At 50.9% G+C, this 24,367-nt stretch overlaps 1 protein-coding gene across 1 annotated transcript in view; it reads left to right on the top strand.

The window, feature by feature from the left end:
• Positions 1 to 24,367, top strand: part of LOC123350949 (acyl-CoA dehydrogenase family member 11-like) — a 42,818-nt gene that overhangs the window by 5,086 nt on the left and 13,365 nt on the right. The window contains exons 2-11 of the mRNA XM_044989903.1: positions 9,277 to 9,509; positions 10,181 to 10,280; positions 12,996 to 13,113; positions 14,076 to 14,218; positions 14,362 to 14,511; positions 14,757 to 14,851; positions 17,473 to 17,572; positions 20,534 to 20,674; positions 22,240 to 22,332; positions 23,260 to 23,367. Coding sequence (XP_044845838.1) covers positions 9,277 to 9,509; positions 10,181 to 10,280; positions 12,996 to 13,113; positions 14,076 to 14,218; positions 14,362 to 14,511; positions 14,757 to 14,851; positions 17,473 to 17,572; positions 20,534 to 20,674; positions 22,240 to 22,332; positions 23,260 to 23,367 — 1,281 coding nt within the window. The remainder of the gene's footprint in view (positions 1 to 9,276; positions 9,510 to 10,180; positions 10,281 to 12,995; positions 13,114 to 14,075; positions 14,219 to 14,361; positions 14,512 to 14,756; positions 14,852 to 17,472; positions 17,573 to 20,533; positions 20,675 to 22,239; positions 22,333 to 23,259; positions 23,368 to 24,367) is intronic.

Genomic DNA, 24,367 nt, shown 5'->3' with positions numbered 1-24,367 from the left:
CTCTTCTGCAGACTAAACAATCCCAGTTCCCTCAGCCTCTCCTCATAAGTCATGTGCTCCAGCCGCCTAATCATTTTTGTTGCCCTCTGCTGGACTCTCTCCAATTTATCCACATTCTTCTTGTAGTGTGGGGCCCAAAACTGGACACAGTACTCCAAATGAGGCCTCACCAGTGCTGAGTAGAGGGGAATGATCACATCCTTCGATCTGCTGGAAATGCCCCTACTTATACAACCCAAAATGCCATTAGCCTTCTTAGCAACAAGGGCACACTGTTGACTCATATTCAGCTTTTCGTCCACCGTAACCCCTAGGTCCTTTTCTGCAGAACTGCTGCCCAGCCATTCGGTCCCTAGTCTGTAGCAGTGCATGGGATTCTTCCGTCCTAAGTGCAGGACTCTGCACTTGTCCTTGTTGAACCTCATCATATTTCTTTTGGCCCAATCCTCTAATTTGTCTAGGTCCCTCTGTATCCTATCCCTACCCTCCAGCGTATCAACCACTCCTCCCAGTTTAGTGTCATCTGCAAACTTGCTAAGGGTGCAGTCCACACCATCCTCCAGATCGTTAATGAAGATATTGAATAAAACCGGCCCCAGCACCGACCCTTGGGGCACTCCACTTGATACCGGCTGCCAACTAGACATGGAACCATTGATCACTACCCGTTGAGCCCGACCATCTAGCCAGTTTTCTATCCACCTTACCGTCCATTCATCCAGCCCATACTTCTTTAACTTGCTGGCAAGAATACTGTGGGAGACTGTATCAAAAGCTTTGCTAAAGTCCAGAAATAGCACATCCACTGCTTTCCCCTCATCCACAGAGCCGGTTATCTCATCTTAGAAGGCAATTAGATTAGTCAGGCATGACTTGCCCTTGGTGAATCCATGTTGACTGTTCCTGATCACTTTCCCCTCCTTCAAGTGGTTCAGAATTGATTCCTTGAGGACCTGTTCCATGATTTTTCCAGGGACTGAGGTGAGACTGACTGGCCTGTAGTTCCCTGGATCTTCCTTCTTCCCTTTTTTAAAGATGGGCACTACATTAGCCTTTTTCCAGTCATCCGGGACCTCCCCCGATCACCATGATTTTTCAAAGATAATGGCCAATGGCTCTGCAATCTCATCGGCCAACTCCTTTAGGACCCTCGGATGCAGCGCATCCGGCCCCATGGACTTGTGCTCGTCCAGCTTTTCTAAATAGTCCCGAACTACTTCTTTCCCCACAGAGAGCTGGTCACCTCCTCTCCATACCGTGCTGCAGAGTGCAGCTGTCTGGGAGCTGACCTTGTCTGTGAAGACAGAGGCAAAAAAAGCATTGAGTACACTAGCTTTCTCCACATCCTCTGTCACTAGGTTCCCTCCCTCATTCAGCAAGAGGCCCACACTTTCCTTGACTTTCTTCTTGTTGCTAACATACCTGAAGAAACCCTTCTTGTTACTCCTAACATCTCCGGCTAGCTGCAACTCCAAGTGTGATTTGGCCTTCCTAATTTCACTCTTGCATGCCTGGGCAATACTTTTATACTCCTCCCTGGTTATTTGTCCAATCTTCCACTTCTTATAAGCTGTTTTTTTGTGTTTAAGACGGGCAAGGATTTCACTGTTGAGCCAAGCTGGTCGCCTGCCATATTTACTTTTCTTCCTACACATCGGGATGGTTTGTTCCTGCAACCTCAATAAGGATTCTTTAAAATACAGCCAGCTTTCCTCGACTCCTTTCCCCGTCATGTTATTCTCCCAGGGGACCTTGCCCATCAGTTCCCTGAGGGAGTCGAAGTCTGCTTTTCTGAAGTCCAGGGTCTCTGTTCTACTGCTCTCCTTTCTTCCTTGTGTCAGGATCCTGAACTCGACCATCTCATGGTCACTGCCTCCCAGGTTCGCATCCACTATTGCTTCCTCTACTATTTCTTCCCTGTTTTGTGAGCAGCAGGTCAAGAAGAGCTTTTCCCCTAGTTGGTTCCTCCAGCACTTGCACCAGGAAATTGTCCCCTACACTTTCCAGAAACTTCCTGGATTGTCTGTGCACTGCTGTATTGCTCTCCCAGCAGATATCAGGGTGATTAAAGTCACCCATGAGAACCAGGGCCTGTGATCTAGCAACTTCTGTTAGTTGCTGGAAGAAAGCCTCGTCCACCTCATCCCCCTGGTCCGGTGGTCTGTAGCAGACTCCCACCACGACATTACCCTTGTTGTTCATACTTCTAAATTTAATCCAGAGACGCAGGTTTTTCTGCAGTTTCATACTGGAGCTCTGAGCAGTCATACTGCTCTCTTACATACAATGCAACTCCCCCACCTTTTCTGCCCTGCCTATCCTTCCTGAACAGTTTATATCCATCCATGACAATACTCCAATCATGTGAGTTATCCCACCAAGTCTCTGTTATTCCAATTACATCATAATTCCTTGACTGTGCCAGGACTTCTAGTTCTCCCTGTTTGTTCCCCAGGCTTCTTTCATTTGTGTATAGGCACTTAAGATAACTCACTGATTGTCCCGCTTTCCCTTCTAGGGAAGCTTCTTCTGTTTCTAGTGGTGGGAACAGGTCTGACTGTAGAAGTGATGATACAGATTTGTGAACACTTGGCTTCTGCATTGCTGAGCTTCCCCATCACTGAAAGAGATGGAACTCCTCCACCTCTCTCTGTTAAAGGCCCTGCAGCATAAGGGATCACCTCTCTATCATCTCAGTCTTAAAGCATTTCTAACACACCAAGCACTGGGCTATCCGAGCACTGAATACAGTTAAGCACTGAATGAGGCTGCATGGCAGTTACTGGATTCTGCTTTGGACTAGATGGTTAGTGGATGATCCTAGTGGAAGAGCAGCATTAAGATGCTGCTGGGATGTTATATTCTGTGGTCACAAATGCAGGGACACTGAGCTCTTTCTACTAGGTGGTAGGCAAAGAGCCTGTTAGAACTCTTGGGCAACATCCTGAATTACAAAGCTAATTGTGGCAGGTCCATTTGGAGCACATGTGCATTACCAGGCAGGTTGCCGGTCTCTCCCTCCTGGAAGGGGGCGGGGGAGGGGGCACTGTTACTTGGAGGTGAACAGAGCACTGCACTTTGGGTTTGCTGCAAGCTCACGATCATGTTTTTCCTCCAATGTCCCTGCCTAGTTAGATGCCTGGCACCATTTGGAGACTTGCTTAGTGAGGTCATGCTTTGCTTCTCAACTGAGATTAACAGCTACAGAGGCCCAGGGCTCTTGCATTTCCAGAACAGTGAAGCACATGCAACTTGGATTCTTAGGCCTGGTCTACACTACGAGTTTATATCGAATTTAGCAGCATTAAACTGAATTAACCCTGCACCCGTCCACACAACAAAGCCCTTTATATCGATATAAAGGACTCTTAATACCGGTATCTGTAATCCTCCTCGACAAGGGGAGTAGCGTTGGAATCGGTATTGCCATTTCAGATTAGGGTTAGTGTGGCCGCAATTCGACAATATTGGCCTTCAGGAGCTATCCCACAGTGCAACATTGTGACCGCTTTCTGGACAGCAATCTGAACTCGGATGCACTGGCCAGGTAGACAGGAAAAGCCCCGCAAACTTTTGAATTTCATTTCCTGTTTGCCCAGCGTGGAGCACCGATCAGCACAGGTGACCATGCAGTCCCAGAATCAAAAAAGAGCTCCAGCATAGACCGTACGGGAGATATTGAATCTGATCTCTATATGGGGAGATGAATCTGTTCTATCAGAACTCCGTTCCAAAAGACGAAATGCCAAAGCATTTGAAAAAATCTCCAAGGCTATAATAGAGGCCACAACAGGGACTCAACACAGTGCTGTGTGACAAGCGTAACGGAAAGCCAAAGAATGAAATGGATGCTCATGGAGGGAGGGAGGAAGGAAGGGGAGACTGAGGACTCCAGCTATTCCGCAGTCTCCAAAAACCATTTGCATTTTTTGGCTGAGCTCCCAATGCCTGAAGGGTCAAAAACATTCTTGCGAGTGGTTCAGGGTATATGTCGTCAATCTCTTCCCCCCCCCCCCAGTGAAAGAAAAGGGAAAAAAATCGTTTCTCACCTTTTTTCAATGTCACCGTACGTCTACTAGATGCTGCTGGCAGACACGGTGACACTGTGGGGCCAGCAGCATCGCATTGCCTTCCCTTCCTGATGGCAGACTGTACAATAGGACTGGTATCCGTCACTCCTGGCTGGCCCTGGTGAGGTTGGCCGGGGGTGCCTGGGCAAAAATGGGAATGACTCCCAGTCATTCCCTTCTTTAAGCTTTGTCTCCTGGAGATTCAGTCCTGCCTGGAATATCATAGCAGCTGGAGACTGCCTTCTCCACATTTTATCTCAATAAAGTCAGTGTTATGTCTTATTCATGCATTCTTTGTTACGTCATCACACAAATGGGGGGATAACTGCCACAGTAGACCAGGAGGGGTGTGGGAGGAGAGAAGCAACAGGTGGGGTTGTTGCAGGGGCACCCCCTAGAATGGCATGCAGCTCATCATTCCTGCGGGATGTCTGGGGCTCTGACCCGGAGTGGCCGTTTGCCTCTCTGGTTCTTTAGTAGGCTTGCCTGATAGCCTAGGCAGGACTGACTCTACCTTTAGACAAAATGTAAAGAAGGGAATGACCTGGGGAGTCATTCCCATTTTTGTTCATGCGCCCCCAACTGACCTCACCGAGGCCAGCCAGGAGCATCCATGGCAACAGCAGATGGTACAATATGACTGGTAACCGTCATTGCCAACTTGCAAATCAGCAGACGGTACAGTAGGACTGATAACCATGTCTGCTAACTTGCAAAGGCAGGGAGATACTGCTGTGTAGCACTGCAGTACCGCGTCTGTCAGCAGTATCCAGTAGATATATGGTGACAGTGAAAAAAGGCTGAACGGGCTCCATGGTTGCTGTGCTATGGCGTCTGCCAGGGCAATCCAGGGAAAAGGGCGTGAAATGATTGTCTGCCGTTGCTTTCATGGAGGGAGGATTGACTGATGACATTTACCCAGAATCACCCGTGACACTGTGTTTGTCCCATCATGCATTGTGGTCTCAACCCAGAATTCCAATGGACGGGGGAGATTACGGGAACTGTGGGATAGCTACCCACAGTGCAACACTCCGGAAATCGACGCTAGCCTCGGTACATGGACGCACACCGCTGAATTAATGTGCTTAGTGTGGCCGCGTGCACTTGACTTTATACAATCTGTTTCCAAATACCGGTTTCTGTAAAATCAGAATAATCCCGTAGTGTAGACGTACCCTTAGACTGTGCCTGTAAGGCAAGGGCCTGTTTTGGGGTCATGGAAGCCACCTGGCTCTAAGAGGCCCTTGTGAGGGGCTGCCTGAGTGCCCCAAGCTGGCAGTACCACCTCGTGGCAAGTGTCCAAGGCCACTCTGCCTAATGGCTATAGTCCCCAGTATCATTGCCCAATGGCAAGAGTCAAGATCCGCTCTGCCTAGTGGATGTAGACGCAAGGCAGGGGGCTAGGGGAACCCAGGCTCACCCTACTCCACTGGGTTCTAACGTAGACCATATCCATAGCCTAGGGTCTGGTACCTTTATTTACTCCCCCAAGTTACTTCCTATCCCTGGTCTCTGTACTTCCATTGGGGTCACAGTGTCTTTGGGATCTCTCCTGGCTTCCTCTCTGGAGCCCCTTCCCCTGGTGACAGCAAGTTGTCACCCTTGGCTCCTACAGTTGATGGGCTTACAGCGACTTGGCTAGGAGGCTCAGTCCCAGTGGCTTCTCGGCAGGAGGTTGCTGCACCCAACTGCTCTCCTCCCAGGTCAGGCAAGACTGAGCTGAGTTGCTCCCTTTTGAATGCTCCCGCCTCTGGGAGCATGCCCAGCAGAGGCAAGGGGGCGTGACTTCCGGTGTCCAGAGCAGCTCCTTAACCCTTGCCTCACCAGTGTGGGGTTGATATACCCCATCACAGACCTCCAGGAGGTGTTAGCTCTCCCCTGATCCCCCTGACACACAACTTGATCCTTTAGGATGGGGTAGCCTGGGAGAAAACTGGTTGATATGAAGGATGGAGTCTTCAAAGAGTTAACTGGAAAATATATATTGTATCCTGGTTATCCAGTTTGAAAGGAAAAATGATAAAGAAGGTGATCGTGTAGGGTGTGTTTTAATGAAAAGTCAATATGTACTTTGGTACCAAGGAAAGGAAAATGTAATGTTTGTATTTCATCAACATAAAATGGGAGGGTGTCTTATCTCTCTACTCTGGCCCAGCAACTAAAGTCAAGTCTATGCTGTAAAGTTTTGTCAGCTTAGCGATGTTGGGCAGGGATGTTTAACACTGCTGGCAAAACCCCAGTGTAGACACATCTGTGCTGACATAGCTAATGTTGTTCTGGCAGAACTCTTCCTTCCATCAGCATACACTGCATCTGCAGTAGGGAGCCCTGCTGCCATGGCCGCTGTGACTGGATGCCCAGGGGAGCCAGCCAAGGTCACTCAAGGTGAACTGCAAAGAATGGGGCAGACAACCCCAAAACTGGTGGAAATCTTAATACTTAGATTTACCAAGCCAGCACTAAACAGCTTCTGTTATACCTCACTGGTCACTCAGAAGTCCAAAACACAGTTCCTTTAAAGTATCCCAGCCTCAGGCCTCCACCTAGTTACCCAAGTCAGATATGGTGAAAATTAATGAAAATATTATTTCATCATATAAAAAGGTTTTACCAATCCCAAAGGATCGGACACATTATCTCCTAGATTTAATGAATATTCCAGATCTTAACCAAATACACACTTACAGCCAATTCTTATTAACTAAACTAAAATTTATTTAAAAGGGAAAGAGAGAGTATGGTTAAAAGATCAATTTACATACAGATATGATGTAGATGGGTCAGACTCACCCCCGCGGCGCCTCCTGCTGGTGATTCTGGGAATTAGCTCTGTCCAGCGCTGGAGCGCCCTCTGCAGGCTGGTGATCCACCTGTCTTCAGGCCCCCCGTGTCCCTCCCTGGACCCAGTGCCCTTTTACATGGAGTGCTGCCCCCTGGCAGTAACCCCTTTCTCTCAGGGTCTCCCCTCTAAGGGAACTCCCACCCTCTATCCTCACCTTGCCTCAGTGTATGGCTACTGCCAGTCATTGTCTAGCCCCACACTCTGGGGCAGACTGCAGTATTAGCCTATTCATCACTGGCAAGGAGGGTTTGGACCTGCTGCCTTGGCCTACACCTGGGCTGCCCTCTGCAACCCCCAGTACCAGTTAGCCCAATGCTAGGCTACAGCCTGGGGCTTTCCAGGCTGGAGCTCCCCAGCTCCTCAGCCTTTCCCCAGCCCTGCTTCACTCAGGTACCCGGTCTCAAGCTCCCTGCAGCTAGGCCCTTCTCTCTCTGAAGGCAGAGAGAGACTGACTTGCTTCTGGCTCCCCTGGCCTTTTATAGGGGCCAATTGTGGCTCAGTTTGGGGCGTGGCTTCACCTGCAGCCACTCCCTCAATCAGCCCAGTTTTTAGAGCAGCAGCTCTCAAGCCCTGCCAGGCCACTTTCAAACCCCTCAGGGCAGGAGCAGGGGCCACCCTGCTACACATGAGTACAATTCTTGAGGTTCAGATTTATAGCAGAGATGGTGAGCTCTGTAGTTGCAAAGAGTTCTTTTAGAATTTAGTCCATAGTCCAATGCCCAATATCATATCCAGGGTGTACCAGCATAACTGGGATCTCATCTTGCGACTCAAATGTCCCCTGATGAAGTTTAAGCAGATCTGAGATAAAAAAGGATTGGGACCCACGGATCTTTTATGTAATTTCAAGCCACCTTTGAATAGGGCCCTCATTTCCTAAGCATCGTCATTAATTATTCACACAGATTAACATAAGGCAATTATCTGTTTTTCCACCATTCACAGATGATTTGCTATATACTTCAAAGAGAGATGAATACAGCAATCAGGGGTGGCTCTAGGAATTTGGCCGCCCCAAGGAGGGCGGCATGCCGCAGGGGGCGCACTGCCGGTCCCGCGGCTCCGGGGGACCTCTTGCAGACGCGCCTGCGGAGGGTGCGCTGGGAGGGCGACAGGTGGCTCCGGCGGACCTTCCGGAGTCATGCCTGCGGGAGGTCCACCCGAGCCGCGGGACCAGCGAACCCTCTGCAGTCATGCCTGTGGGAGGTCCGCTGGTCTTGCGGCTCCGGTGGACCTCCCGCAGGCATGACTGCGGAAGGTCAGCCGGAGCCGCCTGCTGCCAAAATGCCGCCCCAAGCACGCGCTTGGCGCGCTGGGATCTGGAGCCGGCCCTGTTAACAATTCATTTAAAGGCTAGGATGTTCTTTTGAGCTCTGAATTAACAGAATACAGCATAGACAGGGACTCTTGATTACATTGTTGACCACTACCCATATATATGTAAATATACAAAAACACAAACATTATCTTCCCATATGTCTTTAAGGGTTGAATTTGAGTCATTTATTTTGCAGGATGCTTAACCCTTTCTGGCCATTTGTCACAGCACCATCAGCAGAACCTGTGTAGTGTCTGGCCTCAGGAACTTCATCTCCATTACTATGTCCCTTCTGATAAAAGAGCATTGCAGGGATCTCTCTTCCCTCCAATATGGGGCAAGGACAGTGTCATGTGTCATACTGGTTAGGAGCACAGAAAAAAATCAGCTCTTAGCAGGAAGAAGTCTTAGGTACTTCTATGGCCCCTGTTACCCTAGTACCAGCGTGTACCAGATAGGGCAGCCTGATCCCCATGGTATAGATGGGAACTGAAGCCCAGAGAGAAGTGACTTGTCCAGGTCCACACAGGGAGTCACTGGTGGAGCTGGGAATGGAACCTAGGTTCCCCAAGTCCCAGGCTAGGGCCCAAACTACTTAACCATCTTCCTTTCCTCATCAAATGGAGTGGTAACTGCTCCTTCCTCTTCAGATGGCGCTGGCACACTCTCCCGCTAGGGTCCCTGTTGTCAGTAAACGAGTGCCTGTGTGCTGCTCTCTTAGGGCCTGGTGGATGTTAAAGCCCTGTTGTCTTCTGGAAAATCCAGAGGGGCAGCCAGGGTGATTTGCTTTGTGAGAGGAGAGCATGGAGGCAGTGTGACAGCAGAGTGACACACTGATCCCAAGCTAAGAGAGAGGCTGCTGTCTCAACTCGTAAGAGATGCCATCAAAGGAGCAGGCCAGAGGGGGCAGGGTGGGCAAAGAGATGGTTAGTGCCATCCAGGAACAGGTTCCATCCTTCGCTTTGACAGACATTTCAGGGACTGCCTGCAGGTTCCTCACCCCACTGAGTGTGTTTTGAGGTCTCCTTGGGGCTGCCTTGCAGGTGCTGGAGAAGGTGAGTCTGGATCTGGAGAGGTTTGGGGCCCGTGTAACGGCCGAGATTGACTCTCTGGGGCGTGAGTGCGAGTTGAATCCTCCTGCACTGCAGCACTATGATGCTTGGGGGCGGCGTGTGGACCACATTGTGACTTGCCCAGCCTGGAAGAGGATGAAGGAGATTGCAGCAGAGGAGGGGCTGATCGCTGAGGCCTACGAGAGGAGATACTCCATCTGGAGGTAACCATATTGGTGTCAGAACCACTCCACAGTCTCAGGCATGTGCACCTCCTAGGACCCAATCCTGTGCATGGTGCTGGGCGCCTCTTGCAGGTTAAGCCTCGAAGGTTGATGTTCAGCACATCACAGAATTGGGTCCCCCGTCTTCTCATGGGTAATAAATGCTGTAGAGGCAGACTCACCCCTACCCCGCCAGAAAGAACAGCAGTGTTTCTGCCCACTGTAACACACCACATCGTTATTAATCAGTCCTCACTGCCTATAATTTTTCATAATCTTCTATCATGGCCCCATGCTCCTTCATCGCTCCGGGGGCCTAACTCACCCACACACACGCTGCACTGGAATACCCTGACAGAAAACTGGAATAACACAAGGCTGGATCTGGCTCACCAGTAATTTTGAGGAGCTGCAGCCCAAGAGAGAGCTCTCAGTTATTACCATGCTCTAGAACTGCACTCACTGCGTGCTATCTGCCAGGGCACAAGCCTTTGGGCCAGGACTCAGGTTCCTGCTCTGTCATAGGCTGGTTTGGATTGGAGACTGTTTCTCCTCTACTCGTAGAGCTGGGTAGCCCTGATACTCTTCAGTTTTTATGGCTGCACCCACTTCTCCTCACTATAGCTGAATTGCTGTGGGGCATGTTTATCCCTGATTTCTTTCTTTGGTAGCCGTGTGCAACAGGTTGCCAAGCTGTACCTATATGCACCCTCTGCTGGCCTTTTCACCTGCCCGCTGGCCATGACTGATGGAGCAGCTAAAGTCATTGAGGTAAGAATACAGCTAGTCACTCATCAGCACAGGCTATTTCATTGCAGGTGTCTGTATTCATTGCAGAGGCAGCCAGCATGGCATCATGGCTGGGGTGCTGGACCAGATCCAGAAGAGCTCGGTTCTGTTCCTGGCTCTGCCATTAACCTGCTGGGTGACTCTGTGTAATTCATTCCCTGTTCTGTGCCTCAGCCCTGGCCTACACCACAAAAGGGCGTTGGTATAATCACATTCCTTGGGGGTGTGACTAATCCACACCCCGAGTGCCGTAGTTACACTGACCTGAGCGCTGGTGTCGACAGCGCTATGTCTGTGGGAGAGCTGCAGTGATGCAAGTTTCTAGTGTAGACAAGTCATTGGTGTCCTGTCTTCTTAGATTTCAAGCTTGTTGTGGCAAGAAGTGCCCATACTACATATGTATGGAGCAAAGTGGGGTTCTGAGGAAGCCTCTAGCTCAGTGATCTCCAACCTTTTTATGCTCAAGATCACTTTTTGAATTTAAGGGTAACCCAGGATCTACTCTGCCCCTTCCCCGATGCCCCACCCCTTCCCCAAAGCCCTGCCCCACTCACTCCATCACCTACACCGTCACTCACTCTCCCCTACCCTCACTCACTTTCACAGGCTGGAGTAGGGCTTTGGGTTGGGGTGCAGGCTCTGGGCTGGGGCTGAGGGGTTTGCAGTGTGGGAGGGGGCTCTGGGCTGAGCCTGGGGCAGGGGGTTGGGGTGCAGGAGGGGATGAGGGGTTCGAGCTCTGGGAGGGAGTTTGGGTGCAGGAGGGCGTACAGGGTGCTGGCTCTGGGAGGGGGATTAGGGCTGGGGCGGAGGGGGTGGGGTGCTGGCTCTGGAAGGGGGTCAGGGATGGGGTTTGGGATGCAGGAGGGGGTTTGGGGTGCGGCCTCCTACTGGGCAGCATTTACCTCCGGCAGCGCAGCGAGGCTAAGTCAGGCTCCCTCCCTACCCCGGCCCACGCCCCTCCTAGAAGGGGCCAATGCGCCGCTGTGGGCCCTGGAAGGGGGTGGGTGGCACATGGCTCCATGCGTTGCCCCTCTCTGCAAGCACCACCCCCGCAGCTCCCATTGGCCACAGTTCCCAGTTCCTGGCCAATGGGAGCTACGGGGGCGGTGCTTGCAGACAGGAGCAGCATGTGGAGGGGACCCCTGCCCCGTCCCCCCCTCCTCTCACTCCCAGGGCACAGGGTGTGCTGGCTGCTTCCGGAAGCCCCGCTGGAGATCCTCTAGGATCAACCAGTTGTGACTGACCAATTGGTGATCACTGCTCTAGCTGTTACTGTAATGCAAATAATAAATAATTACAATAAATGGCCTTCCAGGCACTTTTATTTCAAGGCCATGAGTCCCTTATTTTCCATTTCCTTGCACCTTGTTCATAGAATATCAGGGTTGGAAGGGACCTCAGGAGGTATCTAGTCCAACCCCCTGCTCAAAGCAGAACCAATCCCCAGATAGATTTTTGATCCCTAAATGGCCCCCTTAAGGATTGAACTCACAATCCTGGGTTTAGCAGGCCAACGCGCAAACCACTGAGCTACCCCTCCCCCATTCTGTCACTTACACTTGTGCAAAGTGGGTGCTAAATGCCATGGCTAGATCCTCAACTGGTGTAATTAGCTGAGCTCCATTGACTTCCCTGGGCTGAGGATTTGGCTGGGTTTGCACAGGTGTCTGTGCCTACACAAGGTACAGAGCCGGGGAGAATCAGGCCCTGAGCTCACCAGCATAGTTTGGCCTTTGTACAGTGAGCAAATAATCCTAAGGGCCTTGTCCTCCCTCCAGCTTGCTGTGTGCTGGGGATGTACCTTGTACCCTGGTGCACAGGCTCCTGTGGAAACTCTTGGGCCAAATCTCTAGAGGCGCTGAAGTCAGGGGGAGCTGAAGGTGCTCAGCACCTCCCAGGACATGTCCCTGTGTAATGGAGACTGGATCTTATCTCTGTACAATGCTACTGTCAGCCTCCCCCATGGACACGCTGGGCCATTTCCGAGACTCTCTGCAGCAGTCACCAGACACACAGGGATTCAGGACATTGAAAGATTCCCTGCCCTGGCTGGAGTTTGCCTATTCTGACCCAGGGACAGGTTTCTGGATGACCCTCTGCAGCTTGTGAAGGCAATTGTTTCACAGTGTTTAACGCCATTAGATCATCTAGTCTGATCTCCTGTACGTCCCAGGCCGCCACCACCACCCAGAGATGCCTCTGTGGAGACTTTACTTAGACTAAAACATTTCAGTCCTAAATTGTGTGTCACAGTGAGATAACAGGAGACACTGAGATGCCACCAGTGCCCGAGGCCCTGCAATGGCAGGAAATTGAATAGGTGGGATATACCCAGGTGGTCCCAACAGGTGATCCACATGCCATGCTGCAGAAGGAGGTGAAAAAAACCCCAAGGCTCTTGCCAATCTTCCTGGGGAAAAACTCCTTTCCAGCCTCAAATCTGGATATCAGTGTGACCTTGAGCATGTGAGCAAGACCCAGCAGCCAGGCATCTGGAAAGAGGAGTCTCTGTACCACCTCGGGGTGCTGGGCCAGCCTGTTTGTGGCCTATCTCTAGCTGTGGCTGATCTCTGATGCCTCAGAGGAAGGTGGAATCCTCTCCCCGCCCCCTCCAGGAGTATGGTCAGTGAAATATGTAGCTGGCCCTTCTGGATCTTTCTCTTAAGAAATTCTTGGTTTTCTCCCCCCCCGCAACAGTCTCTGGGTATTTCCGGGCCCCTAGCAAAAGCTTTTGGCCACCTGACCTCACGTGACCCCAAGAAGTTCTGGACCTCTGGCCAGTGGATGACAGAACGCAAAGGAGGCTCTGATGTCGGTAGGTGTCACAGGTTGAAAGCGTTTCCAGTGGCAGCGCTCTGTGTGGCTGCATTTCTTTAATAACTGACAAGGCCGATAAGAGCACAGTGGGCTGTGTTAACAATAACGTAAAACAATTGGGGCTGTTTTCAAAACCATGTAGTGGATTAAAACCAAGGGAAACCATGCATCTGACACCCCCTGCGCCCCCAGATGGTCTGACAATCTCTCTTGTTGCCACCAACACACAACAAAACAGACCTTCCAGGCCACAACCACACTCCCACTCAGCTGTCTAGAGCCACGGACCCTCCACAGAGAAGCTCAGCCCTGAACACAGGCAGCAGAGGTGTTCTAGCCAGCATCTGTTGTGAGGGACAGAGAACTCTGGAAGACCCTGTTTCAAATGCTAGTCCTCCTCTCTTGTTCCCAAGCAAATGTTGGTGATATGGGGCTTTAAGGATGCAGGGAAACCTCAGTGCTGCATATTGGAGACAGAGGACTCTGGGAGGGGGGTGTTCTCCTCAGCAGGGTCCTGGAAGGTGAGGTGTAATTCCCTGTTGGGAGAAATTAAAGGGCCAGCTGAAGAGTGAACGCTGTTGGGAAAGGCAAGACTGCAGGGCTCCTGGGTACAGAGTGCCCCTTGCCATTCTTGGTGGAATAGGAGCCGTGATAGTGGTGCATCATTTGTGCCTATGAGCCACGCTTGTTCCTCTCCTATCAGTGCTGCCAGTATTTGCCGTTAGCCTGGAGCAATTGCTGTGGGCTGCTAACACTCTAGCTGGGCTCCTTTTCTATGGAGGTGTGAGTATTTCACCCTGGTTGCACTTCACCCAAGGACAGTGAAGAGGATTAGTTGCTGATCGTGTTTCATCTTGACACCGTAGAGCGATTTAAAGAGGTGCTGCTTAAGCCACAAGCCAGAATTGCCTGTCACAGATGCTTCCCCTAAAGTCAAGATCTTGTGCTCTTTTCTTGCAGCTAGCGGCACAGAGTCAGTGGCCAGAGAGCAGCCAGATGGCACATATTGCCTCTACGGCTTTAAATGGTTTACTTCAGCCACTGATTCAGACATGACGCTGACCCTAGCAAGGATCATGGATGCTCAGGGACATGTAGAACAGGTCAGTTTCCCAGTGGAGCCCGGGGAGGTGGCAGAGAAATTGTTTTCCTCCCCTTCCATTCTTCATCACAGCCAAATCCTCCTCATTCAGCCTGTGTGGAACTCGCTGCAGTGAAGGGATCTCTCCCATGTGCTTCTACATAGGGCTCCAAAGGCCTGTCCCTGTTCTTCCTGGAGGTGCGAGATAAGGAGGGGAAGCTGAATGGCATTGAGGTGCAAAGGCTAAAGGAGAAGCTGGGGACGAGGCAGGTGCCAACAGCTGAGCTGCTGATGGATGGATCCAAGGCACAGCGGGTATGCAAGGGGCAGCAGGGGGGAGATCAGGTGGCTCTCCCCTACTCAATGGGCTGGGCTGGGCTGGCAGACACACAGAGTGACATGTGGGTGGGGGTTTCGAGGCAAGAAGTCAGATTTTTCAGGTGACTGAGGCAGATTGAGATGGAGGGAAGAGTCCATTTCCACCAGCCCATTGACACACTCCACTCCCAAAGAGATTCATGGGGGGATTTATTCTAGCCTTTGTTCCTTGATGCTTTCAGATCTCTGCAGAGGGTCGGGGTGTGGCCTCCATTGCCAACATGTTGACCATAACTAGGATCCACAATGTCATCTCTGCAGTGGCTGCCATGAGGAGGTGAAGCCCACATGGATCTCCATGCCCCTGGGGGAGCAGCCAGGCGGACAAAGGGGCTCAGCTTTGCGTTGCTGCCATGAGCCACACTGTGCCGTGGTGGGGCCGTGGCTGGGAGCTAAGTGATGCAGGGAAGTGGGAGGAGAAGGTTGTTTCTATCTCACAACAGCCTGGCTTTCAAACTTCCTATTTGCTGTTTTTGTTTCAAGTAGGACTTCCTCATGTTGGCTCAGCTTGTGAGCTGCTTGGGGCAGGGTCCGCCCCTTAGCTCTGGGTTTGTAAGTGCCTAGCAGAGGGGGGTCCTAGGCACTACAGCAAGGCAGATGATAATGTGCAGCAGAGCCGATGCAAGAGGCCACACTTGCTGGGCAACCTCCTGTCTGAAGAGTCGCAGCGAATGCCCCAAAGTGCGTTGTTCCCAGCAATAGCTCTCCAGGTGAAGAAATGTGAATTGACAAAGCTCCATTGACTTTCCACCCAGGGAGGGCTCCCAAGAGCTCTGCTGCAGCAGGACATGTGGCAGCTCAAGCTAGATCCTGAGCCACTCTGGCTGCTGCTGGTGTTATAGCAGCGCCCCAGTCAGAGATTGACGAGCATCGAGCACAACAGGGCACCAGCCAGCTATGACTATATGGGAGCCCAGCTGGATCCAAATGGGGGGATAGTGGAGGTTCTACTCATGTCTCCGCTGCTGGGGAGCGGTGGAGAGAAGACACCGCTGTCACCTCCCCCATGCCCACCCCCCATCCCCAAGCTCAGGGGTGAGGTTGGGAAGGGAGGAGTGCAGGAGAACCAGGGACGAATGTGGCACATGCATGCAGGTGTGGGGAGCCAGCAGTGACTCAGGGACTGTCTGTTTCTCCTACTGGTGTTGCTGGGACAGCCAGGGAGTGCAAGAGAAGGGTTTGTCACTGCTGTTCCTCCTGGTGGGATTGGGTAGGCACGTCAGCATCCGCTCAGGAGGTGGTGGGAAGGTGTGAACTAGCAGGTGTGGAGGAAAAGACCACAAACCACAATTTGAGGACTTCAGTAACTTAGACATAGGTCAGGGGTTTGTTACAAGAGTTGGTGGGTGAGATTCTGTGGCCTGCATTGTGCAGGAGGTCAGATTAGATGATCATAATGGTCCCTTCTGACCTTAAAGTCTATGAGTCTATGACAGACGTCCCAGGGACCTGAGGGATGGTCACAGCAGTAACTGAACTCAAGCCCTTGGCCTCCCTAGAACTAATCACTGACACTTGTCCTCATTGAGGATCATGCCAGCATCACCTGGACAATTCTTGGCTGAGCTGGCATGGTGCCTTCCCCCCGCCATATGGCCTTGGGGAGAAGACAGCCAGCCGGAGACTCCAGTGGGCATGGGCAGAAAGCCACCAAGGCAGGCACATCTGGACATTCCAGTTAACTCTGTAGGACCTTCGCTGCTCTGTGCTGATTGGTTGTTCGCTCCAACCCTCCCCTCACCCTCTCTTCCCTTTAGCGGCACTCCACGCCTGCCTCTTACTCTCCTCTCCTCGCCTCTCCCCTGCCCAGCCCTGTCCCCTCTCTTTCATGGCACTAACATGCCATGTGCTGCTAGTGCACGGCTCGTTCGACTGGCGTGTTCTGCCTCCTCCCACCCTGCATCTGTCTGATCTACTGAGCCTGGACGCTGTTCAGGGCAGGGACTGTCCCCTACTCAGTACAGTGCCTAGCACAAGGAGCCCCCTTCTTAGTTGGGCCTTTGGCACTACCATCCTAAGCATGATTACTAATAATAACCGGGAGCTAGGTGGTGTGATAGAGAGCCTGGAGCACTGGGCCTGGTGCCAGATTTGAGGCCTGAACCAAAGTCTGTAAACCAAAGTAGGCCTGGCCTTGGCAAAAGAATAACACGCTAAATAGTTATGCAAATACCTTTCAGAAGGCTAGTACGGATACATCCCAATCTTGTACAAGAGCAGATGGTTTAAGAGAACAATTAATAGGGATGTTGTGTCTGAGATATCAGGCACAAGAGAAGGTAACAGACATGTCACAAAACTGGCAGGGTGGCAGGTAAGTTGTTTGTCTCAGGCTATAAATGTCAGGGTCCCTTGCCTTAACCCTTTGTATGGCCTAGGGGACAGCAGAGACTCTTGCTGCTGATTGAGTCACTCCTTGCCACAGGAACTGGTGTTAGCATACCTGTAACCATGGAGCCAAGGCGCTAGGACTGCAACTTGAGGGCAATAGACCAGGCCGAGTGCCTTTGTCACCCTGTGCCTGTACACTCTCTTTATAAGTAACATCGAGCTCTGCTAAATTAGCAGGCTGCATTAGCTGCTAGTCCAAGGACAGATGCACTGAGCAGCCTAAACAGTATTACCAAGGCAACAGCATTCCAGCCTTCAGCACTTGACACCAGGTGGGTGAGCAGGAAGAGGTTTGCTGGGGTGATGGGGAGAAGTAAGCACTGCTGTGGGTTAGCTGTCTCCTAGGCTGACTATACAGTATCACTTCCATCTGCCATGGTTGGGTTATTCTGCATCCCCAAGCTGTGAATGGCTCAAAAGGGAATTTAGGAAATGGGTTTAATATAGATGGGAATGTAAAGGCTGCAGCCACTAACCCTCCATGCCTGACTGCCCTTTCGTTCCTAGGGTGATTAACCTGGCCAGAGAGTATGCCGGCAAGCGGGTCGTCTTTGGGAAGCTCATCAAGGACCATCCCTTGCACATGCAAACCATGGCCCGGCTGGAGGTGAGGCTTCCTCGCACTCACTCACTCACTCCTGCCGCAAGGCAAAGATTCACCACTGCTGCAGGGAGCTGTGAATCAGGAAGGCCGGCCTGCCACTGTTGTTCATAACCAGACTGGTCAGAGCTCTGTGGAGTTTTGTTACCGATGCTCTCAACCCTGCTTTAGGCACAAGGCTGCCAGAACTGGCTAGTATCGATCCAGGGCATATTAGACAGGGATGTGACACGTACTCTAGCAGGATTTGAGCTGAGCAGGAATTCACCCACTCTGCAGGAGTCTGGATTTGCTCAGACAGCAGACAGGTGCAGAGCTGTTCCTCATAGAAGTACATGGATGCCCATGTAAAACCCTGCCCTTGGGCATGTAATTGAGCCTGGGACATCTGGATCTCAAAGCATGAGCCTCAGAGGCCTGAGCTAAAAGACCCAGCTCCATTAGTCAAGGCCATAGCTGGCTCATTAACTTTGGCAGGAGACCCAGCCACCAGTAGAGGTGGACAGAGCACCCCTGAGTGGGTTTCACCCATGTCCAAAATGGTCCCTGAATGATTTGTGGAATCCCTGGCGCAGTACATGGTGCTCTATTATTTAAATTCTATGGGGACTGTAAGCACTTCAGAGCGTTGGGTGCCTCACACTCTGTCTGTGCAGCACCTGGCACAATGGGGCCCTGATCCTGCGCAGGAGCTCTAGGCCCTGCTGTAATAGAAATAAATAATAACAATATACAGACAAACAGGACTGAGGACTATAGAAGCAAGCTGGGTGTGAACCTGCACTCTGGCTCTGATGAACCAGCTGGGCTGTGGAAGGGGTTTCAAACCTGGGTCTGGATTTAGCAGCTGGGTCCTTCTCTGCTTTACAGAGATCAGAGACAAAAATATTGTTTGTTTATGGTAGATCACCAAAAAACAACCTGCAGAAACTTATTGTCCAAAAAGGGATCTAAAATACAAAGGGCCCTGTTCACTTCCCCAAACCCAATCAAACCTTCTGTTTCCTTCTTGCTCTGGGCAATGTAACATCATGCAAATGCTTGGCCCCCATGGTGGGACAAGTTTCTCTTTCATCCCCACCTAATATATAAAAATCCTTTTTCAGGGTGATGGTAGTGGGGGAGAGACAGCAGTATCTCCAAGCTAGTACTATCAAACATAGGTTGAGGTTCTAGCATCTCTGAGTCTGCCCTCAGAACAGTGATATGGCCAGCTGGTCTAAGTGGCCTCTGCAGAGCACATCAGAACAGATGCATGCAGAAAAGCTTAATATCATGTTGCCAGGGAAGTGAGCTACTCATCAAGCAATCAGCCAGGGTCCTTGCAGGTCCTGACAAGTGGTTGCACCTGCAGTGCTCCTGCCTCTCTGCAGATCATAGAATATCAGGGTTGGAAGGGACCTCAGGAGGTATCTAGTGCCAGACCCTGCTCAAAGCAGGACCAGTTCCCAACTAAATCATCCCAGCCAGGGCTTTGTCAAGCCTGACCTTAAAAACCTCGAAGGAAGGAGATTCCACCACCTTCCTAGGTAACCCATTCCAGTGCTTCACAAACCTCCTGGTGAAAAAGTTTTTCCTAATGTCCAACCTAAACCTCCCCCTCTGCAACTTGAGACCATTACTCCTTGTTCTGTCATCTGGTACCACTGAGAACAGTCTAGATCACGGGTAGGCAACCTATGGCACGGGTGCCGAAGGCAGCACGCGAGCAGATTTTCAGCGGCACTCACACTGCCTGGGTCCTGGCCACCGGTCCGGGGGCTCTGCATTTTAATTTAATTTTAAATGAAGTTTCTTAAACATTTTAAAAACCTTATTTACTTAGGCACAACTATAGTTTAGTTATATATCATAGACCTATAGAAAGAGACCTTCTAAAACGTTAAAATGTATTACCGGCACGCAAAACCTTAAATAGAGTGAATAAATGAAGACTCGGCACACCACTTCTGAAAGGTTGCCAACCCCTGGTCTAGATCCATCCTCTTTGCAACCCCCTTTCAGGTAGTTGAAAGGTGCTATCAAATCCCCCCCTCATTCTTCTCTTCTGCAGACTAAACAATCCCAGTTCCCTCAGCCTCTCCTCATAAGTCATGTGCTCCAGCACCCTAATAATTTTTGTTGCCCTCCTCTGGACTCTTTCCAATTTTTCCACATCCTTCTTGTAGTGTGGGGCCTAAAACTGGACACAATACTCCAGATGTGGCCTCACCAGTGCCGAATAGAGGGGAATGATCACATCCCTCGATCTGCTGGCAGTGCTCCTACTGATGCCCAATATGCCATTAGCCTTCTTGGCAACAAGGGCACACTGCTGACTCATATCCAGCTTCTCAACCCCTAGGTCCTTTTCTGCAGAACTGCTGCCTAGCCACTAACCCTCACCCTAGTCTGTAGCAGTGCATGGGATTCTTCCGTCCTAAGTGCAGGACTCTCACTTGTCCTCCTTGAACCTCATCAGATTTCTTTTGGCCCAATCCTCTAATTTATCTAGGTCCCTCTGTATCCTGTCCCTAGCCTCCAGTGTATCTACCACTCCTCCCAGCTTAGTGTCATCTGCAAACTTGCTGAGGGTGCAATCCACGCCATCCTTCCATCTTTGGAAGGATGTCATCTTGTTTCCTGTACATCACTGTGGGAGGATGTGGACTTGTGATGTTGAAAATTGAATCAGGTGCCTGGAAGGAGAATTGATCTGGTGTCTGATGGAGCCTAAAAAAATGGCACTGTCGCACTCCTAATACTGGACCATGGTTACAGAACTACCAAGGGAGCAAGGCCCCACACCTGGCCTGCAATACCTGTGGTATATCAGACTGGGCAGAGCAGTCTTTGCCTCTGCAGCTTTGGCAGGGGCTTGGTACTGATTCAAGGTAATTCTCCTGGTACAAGGTCAGATGGGGTTGATGCATGCCTGTGCCCATAGGGATTGCACGTGAGTGCTCCCTGCTGCTTCTTTCCCTGCAGGTGGAAACTCGAGGGGCCTTTCTCATGCTCATGGAGATAGCCAAGCTGCTGGGATTAGAGGAGACCAAGATGGCCAGTGAGCAGGACCTGCATCTTCTCAGGCTGCTGACGCCAGTCGCTAAGCTCTACACTGGGAAACAGGTATTGGGTGGCCACATTCAATCAACCTGGGAGGGGCTCTGTGCAGCATGTCACTGACCTTGGGCTGGATGGAGGAATGAGTTACAGGGAGAATATAAATTGCAGCAGCAATACAGTGTCCAGGGCTTGGGGTAGAAGGAAAACCTGCTCCTGCCAGGCTAGCAGAACAATGGAATGACTGCTGCCAGTTAGGGCAGGTGAGTTAATTAACTGCTCTGCATTGTGGGGAGTGGAGGTCAGCTATAGGCAGGGGAGAGGCGTATTCTGGTCAGTGATTGGTGAATGAGGCACATGTCACATTTCTGATCAGAACAGATGGAACAGTGGTGTGGGGTTTTTTAAAGTGTGGGAACACTTGGCTGAAAATATTTTGCTAAATTAAAAAAGAGAATTCTCCTTTGGGCAGAGACCAAGCAAAGACAATTCACTCCCCAAAGGAATTTGTTTCCTACAGTTATGAGCAACTGAAAAGGAGTTGGGTTTGTGTAGAAGTTCAGTTTCAACCTTAACTCTAGAGGTCTCTCCTGCTGTCTCTTTCTCTCTTTAAATGTGTGCAGAAGTTGGAATGGATCCACTTATCCCGGGACGGAGGTAATGTGTTTGTCTTGAAACAAATTTCTTTACTTCCAGGCACTATTTTTTGCATTGTTCATTAATGGAGCACGGGGATTTCTGTCTGCTTCTCGGGGCAACTTGCTGGCCTCTCGCAGTTCATATTAGAAGCTGCTGAACTTCAAGTTTTTGACCAAGTGGCCCTTTGAGTAGGCGTCTTTCCCAACCTGCTCTGCACACAGATCATCTCACGTACCATGTAAAACCCAAACTCGACTCCTCCCGGGGGTTTAGCTCTATGAACATAGAACTCCTCAATAAGATGTTATGAGAATCCTATCCAGCCTACTCCCCAGGTTTGACTGCTCAGCCCATGCTCTAGAGATCAGTGGCTCTCAACCTTTCCAGACCACTGTACCCCTTTCAAGGGTCTGATTTGTCTTGCAGACCCCAAGTTTCACCTCACTTAAAAACTACTTGCTTACAAAATCAGACATAAAATACAAAAGTGGCACAGCCACACTGTTACTGAAAATTTACTCTCTCCTTTTTACCATATAATTATAAAATCAATGGAAATATAAATATTGTACTTACATTCCAGTCTATAGTCTATAGAGCAGTATAAACAAGTCATTGTCTGTACGAAATTTTAGTTTGTACTGACTTCACTGGTGCTTTTTATGTAGCCAGCTGTAAAACTAAGCAAATCTCTAGATGAGTTGATGTACCCCCCGGAAGACCTCTGCATCCCCCAGGGACACACGAACCACTGCCCTAGAACCTCTCCCCAGAGAGTCCCTCGAAATCCCTTTATGTCCATGTAGGGTAAGAGTCACCTGCCTCACTGAGTCAGCATAACTCACTTAACCCTTTCCCTGCAGGATCAGCACCGGAAACTGTTTGGATGCAACATGGTAATTAGCATGGAGGGCAGCATGAGCAATTTCTCCATCTGGGTAATTTGGATCTTGAGGTTCAAATCCTGGAGTCTCGTGATCTGTGTTTTGCAGGCCATTGCTGTTATTTCTGAGGGACTGGAGTGTTTTGGAGGGCAGGGCTACATGGAGGACACAGGCTTGCCAGTCGCACTGCGAGATGCCCAGGTAAGAAAACAGAAACAAAACGTGACAGTTCTTCTCCATAGCTCCTCACTTGGTGCGTCCCAGGCATCCCTCTGCAGTGCTACACTGCTGCCTGGCTCTCTGCCAAAGACAGATTGCCAAATGTGTGTGCTCATGCCACCAGGCCTTCCCCTCCCGCCTAATGTCATGGCTGTCCTCTGCCCATGTGCCAGCCCTGCTGTTGGACCCCACATCACCACAGAGCTCTAACACGGTGATAGAACTGACCAGTTTGTCATTGTTCTTCTCGTCCCGATGGGCCATTCGCCGTCATGTCACTCGTGATTGACTCCTGCTCAGGGGCGCTATTGAGCTGTCAGCCACATACTGACTTCCACTGCCTGTTTGTCCTCATGTGGGCTCACTCCTCCCTTAGAGAACCGACCCCTCCTGCTTCACACCCTCCCCTGGGCTGCTCCCATAAACTTGGCCTCCCCCTCTCATCTCCCCTACAAGCCTTCCTCACCTCCCTTCACAGTTCATTCCCTCTCCAGCCTCGTCTCCTCTTTGGGCTTTGCAATGCCACCCTTCCGTACCCCATCCAACCCCCCATGCCCCATTCAACCCCAGCCTCGTCTGCTCCTCACAGCCCTCTTCTCTGCCTCCCTTCCACTCTCACAGCACTCCATCTGCCCTTGCCACCAGCCTTTAACCCTGTCCTCCTTCCCCGCCTTTAACCTCGTGTTCTGCAAGCACCATGAAGTCCTGGCTCACCCCCTCCATACATCTGCTCTTTCTGACTCAGCAGTTCCACTTCTCCTTGCGCATCCACTGCCCTGACTCCATGCCTAGCAGCTCTACCCTTCAGTCACTATGGGATGTGTGGGGGAGATCAGTCTGAGCGCCCCTCTCATTGGTAAGAAACCCCAATAACAGCTGCTTTTCCTGCCTGTCCCTCCTCCTTCACAGGTGCTGACCATCTGGGAGGGAACAACAAATATCCTCTCACTTGACGTGCTGCGCTCTCTCGCCAAAAGCCAAGGCCAGGTGCTAGCTGCATTCTGCTCTGGAGTGCAGGTGTGTTCGCTCACAGCAACATTGATCATCCAGACGTTCACCTCCCTGGACCTGGCTTCTTGCTCCTACTGCAAGACCTGCTGGGAACACCACTGGCTTTACAGTGCTGAGCTGATTGCATCCGACCAGGCATCTCCCCCACTCTCACTCAGTGCTGAGGCTGCTGCTGCCTGGCATCCCATGTTCCTTCCTTATGGCTGTGATTTGGGAAGGGGAAGGCCCCAGAGGGCTTTGACAGCTCTCCAGCTATGGCTCTTGGTTTCAGGAACCATGCACTACCTCATCCATTCCATCCTTGAGGTTTGACTTACTGAACCAATTCTCCTGTCCACACTCCGCATGCCTGTCCCAACAAACAATGTGAAAAATGCCCAAGACTTTCTCTGGAGTGCACTGAAGCCCTTAAAAAGCCCACCCAGCTTTGCATTTCATTTAACACGATTCCAGTAGGTTGGAGTGACACCCAGCAAAGCTTGGCTAACTGGCTGTCTCATTGCATCTCCCCATGCTGCAGCCAGCTGGGCCTGTCGAGGCTCATTCCACTTGGGGCTTCCAAGCTCAGATCTGTCTAGTCAGGAGACAGCAGGTCTCTGCATCCAGGTACCAAGCACTATTGCTTACACTAGGCTTCTAGACCAGAATCCTAGTTTGACATAGGGGTATAACACAACCTGCTTCTGAGCTGCTGGTGCCCCAACTCTCCTGGCCTCTAGAAATTGGATTTATTTTGTGTTTTTTTATTACCCACTCTCAGCCATACCACTCCCTGGCATCAGAGTGTGGGGCTGCTGGGATCTTCACCTTTCGTGCCACCTGGACTACCACTGTGGCCTGTTTCTGTTTTCATCTTCCATGGCCTAGCCCTCCAGCCAGGTCACCTCCTAGGTAATGAAAGTCCAATTGAAAATTCAAATAAACATCCAAACAAAGATTCTTCTTCGAGTGATTGCTCCTATGCATTCCAGTTAGGTGTGCGCGCTGCGCGTGCACGGCTCTTCGG

This window comes from Mauremys mutica, chromosome 16 (genome assembly GCF_020497125.1).
Source record: "Mauremys mutica isolate MM-2020 ecotype Southern chromosome 16, ASM2049712v1, whole genome shotgun sequence".
Lineage (NCBI taxonomy): Eukaryota > Metazoa > Chordata > Testudines > Geoemydidae > Mauremys > Mauremys mutica.
The sequence above is the reverse complement of the archived record's forward strand: the minus strand, read 5'-3'. Positions and strand labels throughout refer to the sequence as shown.